This window comes from Chiloscyllium plagiosum, chromosome 15 (assembly GCF_004010195.1).
Source record: "Chiloscyllium plagiosum isolate BGI_BamShark_2017 chromosome 15, ASM401019v2, whole genome shotgun sequence".
NCBI lineage: Eukaryota > Metazoa > Chordata > Chondrichthyes > Orectolobiformes > Hemiscylliidae > Chiloscyllium > Chiloscyllium plagiosum.
Genome location: NC_057724.1, coordinates 13,465,302 through 13,484,654, shown reverse-complemented (window position 1 = coordinate 13,484,654; position 19,353 = coordinate 13,465,302). Strand labels below are relative to the sequence as shown.

Below are 19,353 nucleotides of genomic sequence, written 5' to 3'. Positions count from 1 at the left end.
TCATTCTATTCCTTTTTCGCCATTCAGTAAGATCATGGCTGATTTTATTATTTCATATTCCCACCTATGTATGATTTGGAGATGCCGGTGTTGGACTGAGGTGTCCAAAGTTAAAAATCACACAACACCAGGTTATAGTCCAACAGGTTTATTTGGAAGCACTAGCTTTCGGAGTGCTGCTCCTTCCTCAGGTGGCTGTGGACTATCAGATCATAAGATGTGTGATGTAACTGAAATTATATGTTGAAAAAGACCTGGATTGTTTGTTAAGTCTCTCATCTTTTAGAATGAACATTTTGGTTTCTGTTCTTTCAATGCAAATCGCAGAACTTTTTTAAAGAAACATTCTCAAGTGGTGTCATGTCAGCCCAAATAATGCATTTAAGGTGTGAGGTGCCCTGGGTGAGACTGTCTGTGCCACAATGTTCAGACTGATTCAAATCTAAAAAACAGACTTACACAATCTTACGTGGATTCATGCAGTTTTTGAGCAAAGCAAAATGTAATTCTGCAAGTGCAAATTCACCCCACAAGCTTATATGTGTATGTGTGCAGGATGGGGGATATGAATGTCTGTGAGAGAGTGTGTGCATGTGTGTGAGTGTGAGTGGAATGGGGTATAAGTCTGTGAACACTTCAGTGGTCCAGGACATTCAACCTTGGACCTTCAGGTGACCATCCTCCAAGGCGGAATTCAGGACAGGCAGCAACGCAAAGTGGCCAAGCAAAACAGTCAGCATGGTGGCACAGTGGTTAGCACTGCTGCCTCACAGCGCTAGGGACCCAGGTTCAATTCCCACCTCAGGTGACTCTCTGTGTGGAGTTTGCACATTCTCCCTGTGTCTGCATGGGGGTGCTCCGGTTTCCTCCCACAGTCCAAAATGTGCAGGTTAGGTGAATTGGCCATGCTAAATTGCCCGTAGTGTTAGGTGAAGGGGTAAATGTAGGGGAATGGATCTGGGTGGGTTGCGCTTCAGTGGGTTGGTGTGGACTTGTTGGGCCGAAGGGCCTGTTTCCAAACCAAGCAATCTAATCTAAAAAGCTGATAGCTAAGTTCGGTACCCATGGGATGGCCTCAACTGGGATCTTGGGTTCATGCCGCACTACACTACACACGCACACAGACACACATACAGACAGTTGTGCGTGCACACACAGACACAGACACTCCTACACACACAGACTCTTACAGACACACACATGTGCAGACCTTTCATACACAAGCTCTCTCTCATATGCTCACACATACAATCCCACACTCACATGCACCCTCTCACAGACCTATACCCCTTTACACACACTCTCTCACGGACATTCGTTAACTCCCTCCCCCTCCCCCAAACACAAGCACACATACACATAAGATTGTGGGGTGAATTTGCACTTGCAGAATTACATTTTATTTTACTCAAAAACTGCTTGAATCCATGTAAGATTCTGTAAATCAATTTTTTAGATTAAAATCAGTCTGAACATGGTGGCACAGACAGTCTCACACAGGACACCTCACACCTTAATTGCATTATCTTGGCTGACATGACATCTATAGTTAAAGTTCACTTGAGAATGTAACTTTAAAAAAGCTCTGTGACTTACATATGAAAGAACGGAAATCTAACAAACAATCCAGGTTTTTTCAATATATAATTTCAGTTACATAACACTGTAAACTTTTGCTATAAATTTTGTGTCTTACGATCTTATACTCCACAACCACTTGATGAAGGAGCAACACTTCGAAGCTAGTGCTTCCAAATAAACCTGTTGGACCAAACCTGGTGTTGTGTGATTTTTAACTTTGCGAAAGTGAGGACTGCAGATACTGGAGACTGTGGTGCTGGAAAAGCACAGCAGGTCAGGCAGCAGGAAAATCGACGTTTCAGGCAGAAACCTTTTATCAGGAATGAGGCTGGGAGCTGAGGGGGTGGAGAGATAAATGGGAGGGGTAGGTGGGGCTGGAGGGAAGGTAGCTGAGAGTGCAATAGGTAGATGGAGATGGTGGTAAAGGTGATTGGTAGGGCAGGAGGGTGGAGCGGATAGGTGGGAAGGAAGATGGACAGATGGGACAGGTCATGAGTGTTGAGCTGGAAGGTTGGATCTGGGATAAGGTGGGGGGGGGGGGGGGTAAGAGGGGAAATGAGGAAACTGGTGATTTTGTCCACCTATGTGAGGTCATCTTTCACTCGAGGTTTAACAAGAACTTATTTATCTCTCACTTAAAAATATTTAAAGACTCTACTTACACTGTCTTTTGTGGGAAAGAGTTCCAAAGACTCATGGCCACTCTGACAAAGAAAAAATTCATCTTTTAAATGACAGATTTGATTTCATTTATTATTGGTACATGTACCTAGTTACAGTGAAACATTTTGTTTTGCATGCAGTACAGGCAGAACATACCACACAAAGTGCATTAGGGTAATAGAGCAGAGTGATGAATTCAATGTTACGGCTGCAGAGAAGGTGCACAAAGAGAGAGATCAATATTAACTTAAAATTTGAGAGGCGCGTTCAGATATCTAATAACAATGGGGGAGATGCTGTTCTTGAATCTGTTGGTACGGGTATTTATTCATTTGTAACTTCTGCTCAATGGATGAGATTATAACTGGGGTGGGAGTGATCTTAAATTACATTGGCTGCCTTCTGGAGTAGCCCCTAATTCTAAATGCTCCCACAAAAGGAAACATCCTCTCTACAGCCACCCGGTCAACACCTCTTAGGGTTTTATACATTTTAATCAAGTAATTTCTTATTTTTCTCAACTCTAGTGGATACCAGCCAAATATTTCCAACCATTCCTCACAGGAATGCCCACTTCCAGATTTTTTATTTTATTCAGTCAAGAGATGTGGGCATTTCTAGATCAAAACAACATTTTCTCTCCTCGAGGAGGAGTTGGTGAGAAACCCCTTTCTGAGCTGCAGCTATCTGTGTAGTGTAGGGACAACCACAGTAGTGATAGGAGGGAGATCAAGGTTTTTTGACCCAGTGACAGTAAAGGAATATTAGTGTAGTTCCAAGTCAGAATGCTGTGCGTCTTGGAAGGACGTTGAAGATGCTAGTGTTCCCATATACCCGATGCCCTTGTTTGTCAGATGATAGTGGGTATGGGTTTGTAAGGGGTTGTCAAAAGAACCTGGGTGAGCTGTAGCAGTGGTAAATGGTACACATTGCTACCTCTTGAGCATTGGTGCTGCAATATGTGAACGTTAAATGTGTTGGATAGGGCACCAATCAAATGGGCTATTTTATCCAGGTTGGTGTTGAGCTTTTTGTTTGCTACTGGAACTGCGCATGTCAGGCAAGTGTTCCACCATGCTCCTGATTTGTTTCTTTTATATGGTAGACAGGATTTAAGGAGTTGGGAGGTGAGACAGTTGCCGCAGAATTCCCAGCCTCTGTCCTGCATAATATTTCCATAGCTAGTCAAGTTGTGTTTCTGGTCAATGGTAACTAGCAGAATGGTGATGGGGGAACACTCTTAGATGGTAGTGCCATTGAACGTCAAGGGGTAGTGTTTAGATTCTCTTGTTGGAGCTGGCCGTTGACTCACCCATCTGTGACACAAATCTTCCTTGCCACTTATCAGCCTAAGAGAAAGTGAGGACTGCAGATACTGGAGATCAGAGCTGAAAATGTGTCGCTGGAAAAGTGCAGCAGGTGAGGGAGATAGGCCAGAGTGGGAGTGGGGAACCACCTTCCTAACCAGCAATCTTCTTCCTGAACTCTCCACCCCCACTCCGGCCTATCACCCTCACCTTAACCTCCTTCCACCTATCGCATTTCCAACACCTCTCCCCCAAGTCCCTCCTCCCTACCTTTTATCTTAGTCTGCTGGACACACTTTCCTCATTCCTGAAGAAGGGCGCATGCCCGAAACATCGATTCTCCTGCTCCTTGGATGCTGCCTGACCTGCTACACTTTTCCAGCAACACATTTTCAGCACTTATCAGCCTAAGCCTGGATATTGCTGCAAAAACTGTTTCAGGACTAAAGAGGAGTCAAGGATGCTGATGCTGAACATGGCTGCTGATCATCGCACAATCTCCTGGACGTTTGTCACAACTCACATGAAAACCAAGGCTTATTATTCCTGGTGTCGCCAAAAATGTGAAGATTTAAAGCAACTTTTTTAAAATCAAAATCACAATTTACCTCCGACTGACAGACACATTCAGCAGAAAACCAAACCACACCAAGTTTCTTCAGTAACAACAACAACAACAAATCTGTTTATTGTAACATTCTCAGCTTTAACAAGAACAGCAATGGAACAGGAGTTCTAATATATTATGTATTAATTTTTTATCACTTTTAATACTCACCCCTCACTCCCACCACACACACAAAAAAACAAATGAGTGGAGGAAAAACAATAGTCAAAATAATATAGTTCCAAATTACCAGTTCAAGTAATCAAACTAAAAAGTTGATTACACAACCTTTTTCATCCTTTGACAATGATTGTGGGTAATATCGAGTAAATCTTTAGTACACTGATCACTTGGTTGGACCCAAGGTCTTGTTGCCTTTGGTTTTTAGAATTATGCTTTTTCTGCATTTCTAAATGTGTTTCTTTCTCTTCTTATAACTGAAGACTGGAGATAGCAACTTTACAGGGAAAGGGGAGAGAACGATAGACGGACCCAGCTTATGGAGGTCAACATGCTTTGCTTGATTTCACTCCTTTCAAAAAAAAGTCGTCTCTGTTAAACTACAACCTGACCAGAGGGTTGTTGCTGCTATGCTGAGCTCTCCTGAAACTAACAAATGGTGACAATTTGTTTGGACTCAATATCCCTAAAAAAACATCACTTCATACACATCAGTTAGCTTTACTTGTTTCTCCAAGCTGCATTTTCACATTTTCAGTCTATAGTCTGAAAAAAAATGTGCTCCCCTATTCCTTGGAGAAAGATATTGATGAAGCACCTAAAATGGTTGGTCCTGGGACATGATTCCGCATTGACCATCTGTGGCTGAGATGAATGACCCCAACAACAAACCCTTCTCACAATAAACTATATTACTTTTCTTAACTGTGGCAGAGAGAATAAAAAAAAGCATATTATTTGTATGGCAAGTGATTGTAGAGCTCTGAATGTTTTTGTGCACTAAATGTTAATATGCAGGTACAGCAAGCAATTAGGAAAACGAGTTAAAGGAAAATAAATCCAACAGTGGAGAGATTATGCTTTTGCTGCACAGGGCATTGGAGAGTGCCAATCTGGAGTATTGGGTAGGTGGTGAGAAATGGACAGCCCGTCAGAGGCAACAAATGCATCTCCTGTGGAGTCAAGTCCAATCGGAGGTCAGTACCTCAGCAAGTTTAGAAAGAGTGCAGAAATGGTGTAACATTCTGGGAGCTCTCCTCAGCACTGATCCAAAAAAACAAGACAGCACTTGAGACTTGATGGCATCAATGAGAGTTGCCATAGAAGTTGTAAGACCCATTACCTAAGGATCCATCAGATCATGGAGATGAACTATGTTGAACACACCAGTCTCTTTGCTCTTTGTGAAGCCAAACACAAGATTAGGTTCCTCTAACAATCAAACTTGCTGGCACAGAGCGCTGCCATTTTATGTTGTGTCCTATCAGATTTCCTCAGTAGCCTGAGGTATTGAGCATAGCATCTGGACTCTCTGCAGTAGAACTAGTGTGTGATATCACCTTGGGCATCCTTTCGCCCTGGCCAGCCACCTACATACTTCCAGACGATGATTCACTGAATTCACTCTCCTCTAACTTTACAATTCTGGCGTCAGTCTCAAAGTTCAATTTTACCACAGTCAAAACAAGGGATAGCTTTTGAAATCAGCTGCTAAAGGTGCTGCTACTTGCCATATAGGATGTCATAGAAGTGTAAAAGATGTGAACAAAATCCTTGCAAGGTCTTCTCTGTGTGGGTGTTCCTTAATTTCACATTAAGAGCTCAAAACACAAAGCTGGAGTTAAATATAGGCAACATTTTGCAATGTCTTTCTCATTTTCAGAAAGAACTTTTATCCTGACCTTTGATCACCAAGATATTTGCTAAACGATAATCAATCCCTCCAAACAAAAATGCAGGATTGTACACTACCACAAAATGTTGAACCTTTGTTCTCTCCCTCTAAGCTTAGAGATTTGACTCCTGAAATTTATCATACATTTCAAGTCTCTAATTGTTATTTGCTATAACATATAGCTGAAGAGTTTTACTTATGCTAGTTTTTTTTTTACTGCTGCAGGACAATGTTTCTGGATAAGGTGAATTCAGTACTCCCAGTGAAGATCTTGATTGATGGGATGATGGACCATTAATGTTCAATCTCAAACTCCAACTTAGTCTTCTATCAACTGACTTCCCACAGGCATTCAGGACTTTACCTAAATGTTTTATCACACTTAAATTATGTTTCTGAATATCAATTCACTATTTTTGTCATAGCCTACGCTTTCAAGACTAACATTAATTTTTGCCTTAAAGACAGTTGTTACATGAAAAGTCAAATTTATAACCTGAAAGCTTGACAGTATCTTTCCAATGCTCACTGAATGACATTGTTCTAATTTGTAGTCAGAGAACCATCAGTGAGCACATAAATTACGTTGTCCTTTCATACTGAACAAAGTATACGTTTTATAGAATAAGGTAACACCTTTTCACCAACTTATCTGTGGGTTCAGTTAAGGTTTACAAACTGCTTGAGCATCAGCATGATGTTCACACTATCAAATCTCCCACTCTTGCCCCCATCATATTCGACAGCTTAAGGAGTCCACAGTCAAAAGGAAATGTGATGTTTGGAAAGATTTCACAATTGCCGAATATGAATGGAATTTGGAGTTTTGAAATGAAACAGTGTAAATTTATAATGCTGAAAAACAAAGTTTAAGATTCTTCAATGGGAATGCAACATGTGGTGAAGGAATATTGTTACAGGTTAATTGGCTCATTTCCATCTAAATAGCTAAGCAAAGCAAAAACTACCTTTTAAGCGATTCCATGTTGTAATTTGTAAGCTTCTATCAAACTATAACTTTTAAGAGTAAAACATAAAAGATGCAAGTATGCAGACTTTGTGTAGTAATGTATTGACAGTGTTATGATATGCTATGTTCAGGCTGCTAAATATATATATTCAAGGCTTGAAATAAATGTTTAAGGGAATTTTGCATCAGATGTTCAAAAAGGCTTTGCATTTGTTTTTGATGTAGTTTCAATCTTTGAAAAATGAAGTAATACATATCAGAAACTGCCAGGAGCAGAAAAACTGCTTCTTCTAGCCATCTGGTGAACATATTCTTAAGGAGAGCTACAGCACAAAGATTATAAATGTCATTTAATCTGTAGCCTCAGGATGTGGATCATGTCTTCCATTGGAATGAAAGGCTTTATTTATTGCCAACCTATCAGTACCTACTGTTCACACAAACAGGAACCTCCAAAAAAAAAATGCACTTGGGTCTGGGATTGTGTTGACATTGATGAACAATTGTCTCAAGATGTCATAAACTATCCAATATAGTGGTGGTGGTGGTTTGGGGGTTGGGGGCAGAAAGGGACTGAGAAGTAGAGTCATAAACTAGAGACAAATGTATTCAGAATTAATTTAGTAGTGCAATTTCAAAATAATTTTGACTTCTTATTGACTACACATTTCAAAAAAATACAAATCTGGCACCTGAACACTTCTACTCTTAACATTTAAGTTGTTCATGGAACAATTTGCAAGGTTGTGCAAATTTACAGAATTTCCTATTTAACCATATTCTTTTGAGATCTATCTTTAAATCTAACAATTTTACCACAATAAATACAGGCTTGTCCAATCTTCAACAACATTAAAGATATGCTGACATGTGGGCAATTAATGTACAGTTTTATCGACAGTGCACAAACCTCAAATTAAGGCTTCTACATAAATTCAACCAAACTCCATATACAGATATCTACATGACCATGTAAATAGAATCAGCCATCTATTTTAGGGCAGTAACAATTTCAGGTGCAGATGACATTTCAGATTTGTTTTTGTGGTTTTTGATGTTATTGGACACCTAGGCTTAGATTACTGATATAGTCACCCTCCCTCATTAAAATCTATCTTCCTTAGAAATACCTGCTGCATAGATCAGATAAAATTGGAATCTTTGTCATTTACTATACAGTCACAGGAAAACCAACTCAGTAAAGTAAATTTAGCGCTGCAACTCCAGCTCAATAAGACAATATTAATCCTAAACATCTTCCAAACCTGCTCAGAATTATAATTTCCCAAATTCAACAGCAAACACCAAAAGGTCTGGCCCACATAGTAGGTTCAGTATCTTTCACCTTCCAAACTATTGAGGTGAAAGTTTGCAACTATCGCTGCAAGCCTGGCTTACGCAAACTTCAATTGATCAGAATTGGCTTAACCTACTATCTTGCAAGTGAAAGTTTCAACAGAAACCTGCAACAATGAATACATTTCACTCAGCTCTCAGCTTGTTGCAGGAAGTGTGCTCATTCACCTATTGGGGTCGGATATTTACTGCTGGGTTAGATGGACTTGTTCATGGCCAATTAGCTGATTGAGTAGGGCAAGTAACTGCATTCTCCTTAACCAATCAGGATCGTGAAATCAACAAAGGACTGCAAAGAGTGAATTCAAACTGGTGGATTTAATGTTAAATATGGTACAGGAAGAATAAAATGAAAGAAAGGAAGACTGGAATGAGAAAAACAAGTTACATTTTCAAATTGGTTTTAAGATCACTTGCAATAAATTAATTTTTGGAGCCAGAGATATTGATTGGTAGCAGTTAATGAACAAGTACTTCAACTTAACTCTGGAGCATTTAACTTTTATCAACTGGGTAGAATATGAATTTTAATATTCAATACATGCTGTTGGCAAGGCAAACTGTAAGATGCAGTCATTACAAAGTTCATTGCATCTTACACAACAAGATCTATTTCTTTGACTTTAACCACTTTACTAGTCCTCGTTTGAAGCTACTGGACCAGTTAACAGCGTATGCCATTGGTGTAACTTTCACAGTAAAATCTCTCAATCTTGACAGCTGCAGCACTACTGCTTGCATCAGACAGTTGTAGGTTCACAATGGACTTCAAGAACTTGATTACACAATCCAGGGTGATAACTCCACGATAACTGCTCCAGAAGGGACATCAGAAGCCTTGACTGAACTTCTAAGAGGAGCATAGGGGCTGTTCCATCAGTCTCCTACCCAATATCTATCAATCAATCTTGATTATCTTATAACCTGTTAAAAATTATCAAGATGATGTTTGTGAGACTTTGCAGTAAGTTGACAGCTATATAGCGGCAACACATCAAAACTACTATTTTGTCTATAAAGCACTTTGGCATATTGTGCAGTCATGAAAGGCACAATGAATAAGCAACTTTGTCCTTTCAAAGCATTTTTAACTTAATGAATGAGGGCACACTGTCAAGAGCAAAAAGATGAGTTTAAATTTCCACAGTACAATGGTTAGGCCACCAGTAAGAATGCTCCTTGCATTTTTGGACATCCATTGCAGAAAGTAAAACGAAAAGCATTGGACTCCACACAGGATTATTCAGGATGGTGCCACAGATGGAAAACAACAGAAATGAAGAGAGACTGGGATTACTTTCAGTGAAGGGGAGACTTCAGATCTATTTTGAGTTTTTTTTAAACTGGATGACAAACGAAAGACTATTTCCCTCCTACTAAGGATGAGAAAGGTCGGCAATTTAAAAAGAGTTGACAGAAATTTCTTTGCCATGAAAATTACTGGGAAAATGGAAATAAGAGCAATTGGGATAAAGAGAATTGACATTCTTTTTAAAAATGAGGAGGAACAATCAACTGAATAAATATTTGAAGCAGAAATCAGAAATAATGAGAGTCTGGAATTTCTCTACAAAAACAATTATACATACAATAGTTAAATGCTATCCAGTATTGCTGGAAATACCTAAGCAAAACAGTGGGAGAAATTTTGGACTCACCTGTAACTCTAGGACATGGGTGCAGGGGCAAGAGCTCTCCATTTCTACGCAAACATATCAAATGGAACATTGGTTTGCTATCTTCTAGTTATCAGTGAGATTTACAGAAGTTTGTTCTTTCCAATTGAAATGATTGGTGGATAGCGAAGTCGAAAATATTTCGTTAATTGAAAAGTTTTATTCAACTTTTTTTGGGTACAATTTCAAATGTTCTCCAGTTAGCTTCAAAACAGCATTGTCTCATGGATTTCAATTGCAGAATCACCTACAGGCTGAATGACAAAACCCACTAGCAACAATTGTTTAAAGCCAAGTCAAGCCATGAGGTTAGAGCAACATTCTGGAGTAAACTGGACTTCACAATATTGCAGACCATGTAAATTATGCTGAGTAAAACAAAGGTGCTTTTTAAACGTCAGTTTATAGTTGATAAAACATTATTTAGTCTAATATTCCAGGCAATTTGTGCCTCACTTTAATGAATTACAAATCAAACAAAAGCACAGGTTTTAAATTACTGCAGATAAATGTCTCAACAAAACGCAGAAGCTTTGATGTGGAGTATTGCATGAATAAAAATTAACCTTCATAAAAAGGATTACTGCACTTACATATGCTCAAAATGAATTTACACTGATCTGCATGTTGTTACAAGTGAAGATTAGGAAAGGAAGAGCTGGTTCCTTGTGTAAATTAAAATTGGAAACACATGCTGCCGTAATTGTACGCAAGTGATGACAGAAGTGCACGTGCAATTAGCCAGGAAACAATTCCACATCTTAAAGCCAGATCTAAGACAAGCAAGAAGCATGCCACCTCCCCCCCCCCCCCAACTTCAATGCCTTTGTTGGTAAAGGCACTGCCCTGAGTAGAACAGACCCATACAGATCAGAGTTTCAAGTTCAATCCTCAGTACTGTTCAGGTAATTCATTCCAGTCAAGGCACTGGTTAAGTTCCTACACTTGATCTTACTGCCCTATGCTGTAATTGGTGATAGTGGTTGGGGGGAGGGAGGGGCAGGCATTTGGTGGCGGTGGTTATGGGGAAGTGAGCTTAAGTTTCCGCTTCCAATTGCTTTCCAGTAAACCCTGCTGCAAAGTGCACAGATGTTGACATCAGACAAGGAAGCTATGATGCCTCCCACAAACATACACAGTCTGCCAGTGCACATGACATGTGTGAAGAAAGGTTATTGGGGCTAAAAGCAATAGAACTGTATTCCAGGTTTGTAGAGAGAAGTTAGTAAATGCGCAGCGATGTCCTTCAGGTTAAGGAGAAAACAATACAGCAAGGGCAAAAAAAAATCACTAGTCCATGCAATATCTACCCATAAAAGCACCACAAATTTAATTTCAGTTTCTAATCACAAGGGTGGTTATATCAATCAGCATGTGGTCTTATTTTGCAGCAAACAACCAGAAAATTACAGATATAAAAGTTAAACAAAACCTAACTTACATTGCATTTTCTTTTACAATGCCAGGTCTAATACCACTGCTGTTAGTTTGTTTTACAAAATGAAGCAGGTCATTGGCCCTCAGGTTAAGAAAATTAGCCTTGCAATTTGAATGAATGGCTGCTGGCAGAGAAGGATATAGAACTAGGGGCGAGAACAATTTCAATTCACAGTAACGCACACATTTTGGCTCAACGAACCTTTAATTGTGGGGTCAGAGTACAACGGAAGAAACCCAACATTTCAAAAAAAACCGAAGACTTGAACATCCCAAAATAACACAGGAGTTCTGCAATTAGAATGTGATCATCTGGAGCTTTAATACAATAGTGCTCATTTATACCCTCCCCCCTGCCCCAATTCTGGTTACATCTTACAAAAATGAACAGTTGAGTTCAGACTCCTTAAATAGATTGAATTTTACAATTTCAAAAGATCCATTCTAGCAACTATGGGAACAGCTGTCCAGGAGTTAAAAGCAAGACATTTTCAGTGTGGTGAAATTAAGATTAAACACACCATGCTACAAAAAATATTTCAATCATCTTTCAACGCATACTTCTTGTTTTGCTCATGATGTATTCTGAATATTTAAGATACATTTTTAAATAGCAAAATTATAATACATTTTAAGAGAGAAAAACTGCCTCAGTTACAGAATGTGGATAGGTCCTTTCAGATAGAAAAGTAAATCTGAATTCTTTTTCTCCCAAAAGAGCAAGGTTGGATTTCCTGTTTACATTGGGAAATGTGCTGTACAATAGATGGTGGAGGAAACTATGGGAGTGATAATGTATTAACCACCTTATTGGTTTACTCTGAACACTATCAATGTTGGTGACAGTGTACCAGCAACTGTACTATATAAAGAAAATCTAAATATACTTTCAACATTACAATAGATGATAAAAAAGGAAATTATTCCTAGAGTAAGGCAGACAATGGATTTCTTCACCTTTACACCTGATCTCGGAGTCGCGAAAGCCTTTGGGAAAGGTCATCCTACATAAAGGAACAGAACTGAATTAATTCAGCAATTCATTAGCTTTTTTTCATAGCTATAGCACATTTAAACTTTCAAACCTTTGAACAGCACAGTGGTGTGGTTATGCTTGTGCCTCAATAAACAGAGGCATGGACTAGTAATTCAGAGAATGCAAGTTCAAATACCACCTTAGGCTGTTTAACAATTTGAATGACTTCTTTTTCCCCAAATTAAACATCAAGGAAGCTACACGATTATCAGAAACATCCAGCCGGGAGGGAACCTGCCTTTGGTTGGAGTCCCACACAGATCAGACTGGGCAATGTGGCTGCTTCTCAGCTGTTCTCTGAAGTGGTCATTCACTTGTGTCACAACCTGTAAGGGTATGGACTGCTGCAGGTAGTCTCAGGGCAACTAGAGGTGTACTATATAGTGTCAGCCAGTGGCAACTATTTCTACTTATATTTATTTGAACAGAAAAAGAAATTTGAATTTTGGTGAGCATCACTACAGTTTCTTTATTACAGTAAAATAATTTTGTGCTGTAATCTTACACTACATTTATTCCAGTACTCACTGCACTGCCCAACTCAATCACCATTGCTCTCTCAATGCAATTAACGATTTGGAGATGCCAGTGTTGGACTGGGGTGTACAAAGTTAAAAATCACACAACACCAGGTTATAGTCCAACAGGTTTAATTGGAAGCACTAGCTTTCGGAGCGACGCTCCCTCCACAACCACCTGATGAAGGAGCGTCGCTCCGAAAGCTAGTGTGCTTCCAATTAAACCTGTTGGACGGTAACCTGGTGTTGTGTGATTTTTAACATTGAAAGGAACAATATTTTGACCTTTCCTACTCTACCATACCATCTAGTGGCTGAAGTTAGTAACTATGTTTTAAAATACTGTTCATCAGCACTTTAGTCCTGAAACAATCTTCTTGACCTGAAATAGTAACACTCTTTCTAGACATTTCCAGCATGTTCTGTTTGTATCATGCATGAGCAACATTGTTTGTTACTGTAATGCCAGCTGACACTCAACCACAAGAGCAACAGTTAAGGACACTGGGATGTAAACACCCTCAAGACAATCCTACCCACACATTGCTGTGTGTAGCTGTGATGTCTCTGCACGGATGGGAATTGTCTGTAATTGACCCCTTGCTGATCCAAAGCACTCAGCGGTTGTCTTCCATCCTCCCCTGTCAATGGGAACAGTTTTTTCCTCTATCTGCTCTGTCAGTGATTAACTTCAAGTACCTCTATCAAATCTCCTCCCAACCTTCTCTTTTATGAAGAGAGAGCATCCCGATTTCACCATCTATGAAATGAAGTTCTTCAACCTGAAACCATTTCTTGTGAATGTATTCTGCATCCTCTATAATTTGCTCTGAAAATCTCGTGGCCAGAACTGGACACAGTACTATCATCTGACACTGAGCAAGTGTTTTATACAGGTTTAACACCACTTCCTTATTTTTGTACTTTATGCTCCTCTTAATGTCATACCTTTTATGAAATTGCAATCTCAACCTCTCCTTAACAACTTACGCATATATGCCTCCAATTCGTATCCTTCTGGAACTGCTTTGGAATTGTATCCTTTCTTATCTATCCATATTCTTCCTAGCAAGAATGAATCAGATCCCATTTCTCCACAGTAAATTTAATCAGCTAATTGCCCACCCATTCCACCATCAATCTTATTTTGAAGTCCTCACAGTTCACAATATTCCCAAGTTTCGTATTACGTGCAAGCTTTGAAGTTGTGCCGTGTAAATGTTAGAGTCAGAGTTTGAGTCATACAAGGGAAATAGACTCTTCAGTCCAACTAGTCCACGCAGACCAGACTTCCCAAACTAAACTAGCTGCATTTGCCACATTATCCCTCTAAACTTTACCTGTTCATGTACCTGTCCAAATGTCTTTTGAATGTTGTAATTGTACCTGCATCTACCACTTCCTCTGGCAGTTCATTCCACATACAAATCATTCTCTGCGTGTAAAAGTTGCCCCTTGGGTCCCTTTTAAATATTCTTTCTTTTACCTTAATATTATGTCCTCTAGTTTTGAACTCCCCTACACTAGGGAAAAAACCTTTGCTATTCACCTTATCTATAGCCCTCATGATTTTATAAACCTCTGAGTTCATCCCTCTACCCCCTACGCTTCAGTGAAAATTGTCCCAGCCAATCCAGCCTCTTCCAGTAGCTCAAAACTCCAGTCCTGGTAACATCCTGGTAAATCTTCTCTGCTCCCTCTTAAATTTAATAATATCCTTCTTATAGCGGGACGACCAGAACTGTTTACAGTTCTCCAAATGAGGCCTAACCAATGTCCGGTACAACAGCAGCATGACATCCCAAACTCCTACACTCAATGGTCTGAGCAATGAAGGCAAGTGTGCCAAATGCCTGCTTTACCACTTTACCTGTGATGCAACTTAAGGAACAACGTACTTGAACCCCTAGGTCTCAGTTTGATAATATTAAGATTAGGTCATTAATATACATTGGGAAAAGCAGGGGGTCCTAACTCTAACCTCTGGGGGAATTCCATTGTAAACCTTCCACCAGAATGAAAACCCAACATTCACCAATACTCTTTATATTCTGCAATCCTTTTTACTCCACAGTCCCCAACACTACTCAGAAATCTGTTGACCCTTCACCAACCTATGAAACAAAACTGAAGCGAGTGTAACACTGACAGTGGCCTCACCCTAGTTCTAAACTTCCAGCTCAGCACTGTCCCCATGACTTGTCCGGACTTGTCCTACCTGCCTATCTCCTTTTCCACCTATCCACTCCACCCTCTCCTCCCTGACCTATCACCTTCATCCCCTCCCCCACTGTACTCTATGCTACTTTCTCCCCACCCCCACCCTCCTCTAACTTATCTCTCCACGCTCCAGGCTCACTGCCTTTATTCCTGATGAAGGGCTTTTGCCCGAAATGTCGATTTCGCTGCTCCTTGGATGCTGCCTGAACTGCTGTGCTCTTCCAGCACCACTAATCCAGAATCTGGTTTCCAGCATCTGCAGTCATTGTTTTTACCTCTGTACTAGGCCAGGTGATCAGAAACTGAGGATTTCATTTCCATCTGAGCTGCACCTAAAATATACGACTAACCACAAATTTCTTACACCAGTATATCTTCCTTCCACTTCCTCTATAAACTACTGTTGTGGTATTTGTGAGCCAGCTGATCTTTGTCAGATTATAAGAAGCTGTAGGCTTTTATTATTTCAAGAAATAAATGGAGGATACCTCATCCTGTTTTACATGAATCACATTGATAGCATACCAAAAAAGTTTTAATCTTACACTCGGAGCTGGGTTAAATCTAAGCTCCAGGGACAGAAAGTCAACTGGCAATTCATTGCATTACATGAGAAGTTATCAATCTGAGGCAATGAAGTGAGCGAGCTAAAAATGACAGGCAGCTGTCCGAAAAAGATTATCGGTGGGCGGCACGGTGGCTAGCACTGCTGCCTCACAGCACCAAAGACCCGGGTTCAATTCCTGCATCACACAACTGTCTGTGTGGAGTTTGCACATTCTCCCCATGTCTGTGTGGGTTTCCTCCGCGTGCTCCGGTTTCCTCCCACAGTCCAAATATGTGCAGGTTAGGTGAATTGGCCGTGCTAAATTGCCCGTAGTGTAGGTGAAGGGGTAAATGTAGGGGAATGGGTCTGGGTGGGCTGCTCTTTGGAGGGTCTGTGTGGACTTGTTGGGCCGAAGGCCCTGTTTCCACACTAAGTAATCTAATCACTAATCAAACCAAACTGGAGAAAGTTTTGAACTCCTCAGTTCTAAGACCATAAGACATACGAGTAGAAACTAGGCCATTCAATCATGGCTGACAGGTTTCTCAACCCCATTTTCCCACTTTCTCCCCATAACCTTTGATCCCCATGGCAATCAAGAACCCATCTCTGATTTAAATATACTCAATGACCTGGCCCCCACAGCCTTCGGTGGCAATAAATTCCACAGATTCACCAGTATCTGGCAAAAGAAGTTTCTCCTTATCTCCATTTTAAGGTCTTCCCTTTACTCTAAGGCTGTGCCCTCGGGTCCTCGTCTCTCCTGCCAATGGAAACATCTTCCCAACATCCACTCTGTCCAGTCTTCTGAAAATTTCAATCAGATCCCCCCTCATTCTTCTAAACTCCATGGAGTATAATCCCGGACTGCACAAATGTTCCTCATATGTTAAGCCCTTCATTCCTGGGACCATCCTCATGAACTTCCTTTGGACCTGCTCCAGGGACAATCCATCCTTCCTGAGGTATGGGGCCCAAAATTGCTCACAACATTCTAAATGTGGTCTGACCAGAGCCCTATAAAGCCTCAGAGGTACATCCCTGCTATTATAGTCTAGTCCTCTCAAGATGAATGACAACATTGTATTTGCCTTCCTAACTACCAACGCAACCTGCAAGTTTACCTTAAGAGAAACATGGACTAGGACTCCAAAGTCCCTTTGCACTTCAGATTTCTGAATTTCCTTCCCATTTAGAAAACAGTCCATATAAAGTATGATTTATTTTTTATTTGTTCATTGGATATGGCCATTACTAGGAGGTTAGTGTTTGATGCCCATCAATACTTGCCCAGAGGCCAGCAACAACATTGCTGTGGGTTGGGCGTCCCATGTAGTTTAGATCAGGCAAGGATGGCAGATTTCCCCACCCATCAGACATTAAAACACCAGATAGGATTTTTTTTTGTTTTTACGATCGACAATGGTTACATTATCACTAATAGGCTGGTTTTAAATTCCAGATTTTAAAACTGAAATCACCCCCTGCCACAGTGGGATTCAAACTCGTGTCCCTGGAACATTAGCCTATGGTGGGATTACTAAGCCAGTGACATAAGCATACTTAAATACACAAAAATCTTTTTGATACTGTGATTTTTTTTTCTGAAATGGCAAATCTTTAAAGATTGTTTAGGATTTTACCTGTTCTGCTGATGCCACACTGGCACCAACCGATCCCATTTGGCCTTCTGGAAGCTGCATGTTCAAATCAAGACTATAAAACAAAGAAAAAAGGACCATGCATTAGACTTTGATCGGCATCTTCATTGCAGAAGTGGCTGTACCATTGGAAATTTACTTCAAAAGGGTATTCCAGCTTTACCATGGAACTGTAAAACCACACTGGAAACATCCAACACCTTTGAACTCAGTGGAAATATCAGATGAGAGTTCATAATTGAAATTTCTCCTGACACCTTTCTTACCAAGCTGAAAGGAACATTGCAATATTAAAGGAAACAAGAATGCATGGAGCTCCTAAATACAGACAATTCTATAAATTTGAAAACTGTGCCCAACAAGACAAAAGCACAAAATTACATTCAAAGTTTTGGTGTGCTTCACACATCACATGCCATGCATTCTAGTGAAATGCATTGCCTGCTTGTACACTGTACAGCAGTTGCAGGACTTGTCATGTGGTCACCAATACAGGAGATGGCACTCTCTGAAAGCTAGGTCAATCTACAACATTTCACTCCAGTGCTAGATTACTGACATGATAGCTATGCCACTTGCTGAGTATAATCAGCTAATGCTCAAATCAAAGGTCTCAGCCATTTTATAACCAGCTGTTCTGTCCATTGAGAATCATGAATTGTATAACCAAAAGGACAAAACTGTCTTTTAGTTCTGTTGTTAGATTAAAGAGAATAAAATGAACATTCCCAGCAAGCAAATCTTTTTGCAAGAAGACAATGCAACTTTCAAACCATTATTTGTTTGCAATTAAATGAAGTGCATTGTACTCTGGCCCTGAAAAGTAATTTAACAGTAGTTTAACAAAATTTACAATTTGAAATATATTTGACATAAATGTAAAATCCCTGACAAGGTGGTGGAAGCGGAAAGTCATTGAATATTTTTACAGCAGAGGTAGATAGGTTCTTATTGAACAAGTGGAAGGTTATCGGAGGTGGTAGGAATGTGGTTTTTAGATAATATCAGCCTTAACGTTACTGAATAGCCAAATAGGCTTTAGTGGGTTGAATGCCTATGTTTGCTCCTAATCTGTATGTCTAAATGTAACTTGTAAATAGAAACTAAAAAGGCAGTACATTATACCTTTCATTTGTTTTTTCTGAATGCTGCAATGAAATCAGTTTAATAAATTTCAATTAGTGACTTTAAGCCTACTTAATGAGACAGTGACAATAAGTCTCCCATTATGCCAAAATTTCACTAAAACTGCCACTATTTGTGGCTGGACAGAGAGCAAGTATTTCTACAGTTTATTACTGCATATTTATCCAGCTAGCAGTGATTCATATCACTGCCCTGTCAGATTATCCAGTGAATTAATCATAAATAAATCAGAAATTGACATATTATACTGATCTGGTTACATTATCCCACCAGAAAAGCTGCCTGAAATAGATCGGTGACACTGAAAATGCTACTCAGTTCAGGTACCATACTTACAGTCATAGAGTCATAGAGATGTACAGCATGGAAACAGACCCTTCGGTCCAACCCGTCCATGCCGACCAGATATCCCAACCCAATCTAGTCCCACCTGCCAGCACCCGCCCATATCCCTCCAAACCCTTCCTATTCATATACCCATCCAAATGCCTTTTAAATGCTGCATCCTCTGGCAGCTCATTCTATACACGCACCACCCTCTGCGTGAAAACGTTGCCCCTTAGGTCTCTTTTATATCTTTCCCCTCTAAACCTAAACCTATGCTCTCTTGTTCTGGATTCCCCAACCCCAGGGAAAAGACTTTGCCTATTTATTGTATCAAATGCCCCTCAATTTTGTAAACCTCTATAAGGTCACCCCTCAGCCTCCGACGCTCCAGGGAAAACAGCCCCAGCCTGTTCAGCCTCTCCCTGTAGCTCAGATGCTCCAACCCT

At 40.1% G+C, this 19,353-nt stretch overlaps 1 protein-coding gene across 2 annotated transcripts in view; it reads right to left on the bottom strand.

Annotated features, from left to right (window-relative positions):
* Positions 1-8,638: 8,638 nt before the first annotated feature.
* chmp1b (chromatin modifying protein 1B) overlaps positions 8,639-19,353 on the bottom strand; it is a 38,902-nt gene continuing 28,187 nt past the window's right edge. Inside the window, exons 9-12 of one of the 2 annotated variants that reach the window (XM_043704438.1) lie at positions 17,417-17,489; positions 12,410-12,456; positions 9,998-10,041; positions 8,639-9,263 (exon numbers count right to left, since the gene is read on the bottom strand). In XM_043704438.1, the coding sequence (XP_043560373.1) occupies positions 12,412-12,456; positions 17,417-17,489 (118 nt within the window). In that variant the 3' untranslated portion in view covers positions 8,639-9,263; positions 9,998-10,041; positions 12,410-12,411. The remainder of the gene's footprint in view (positions 9,264-9,997; positions 10,042-12,409; positions 12,457-17,416; positions 17,490-19,353) is intronic. The other variant, XM_043704436.1, reaches the window with a different exon arrangement.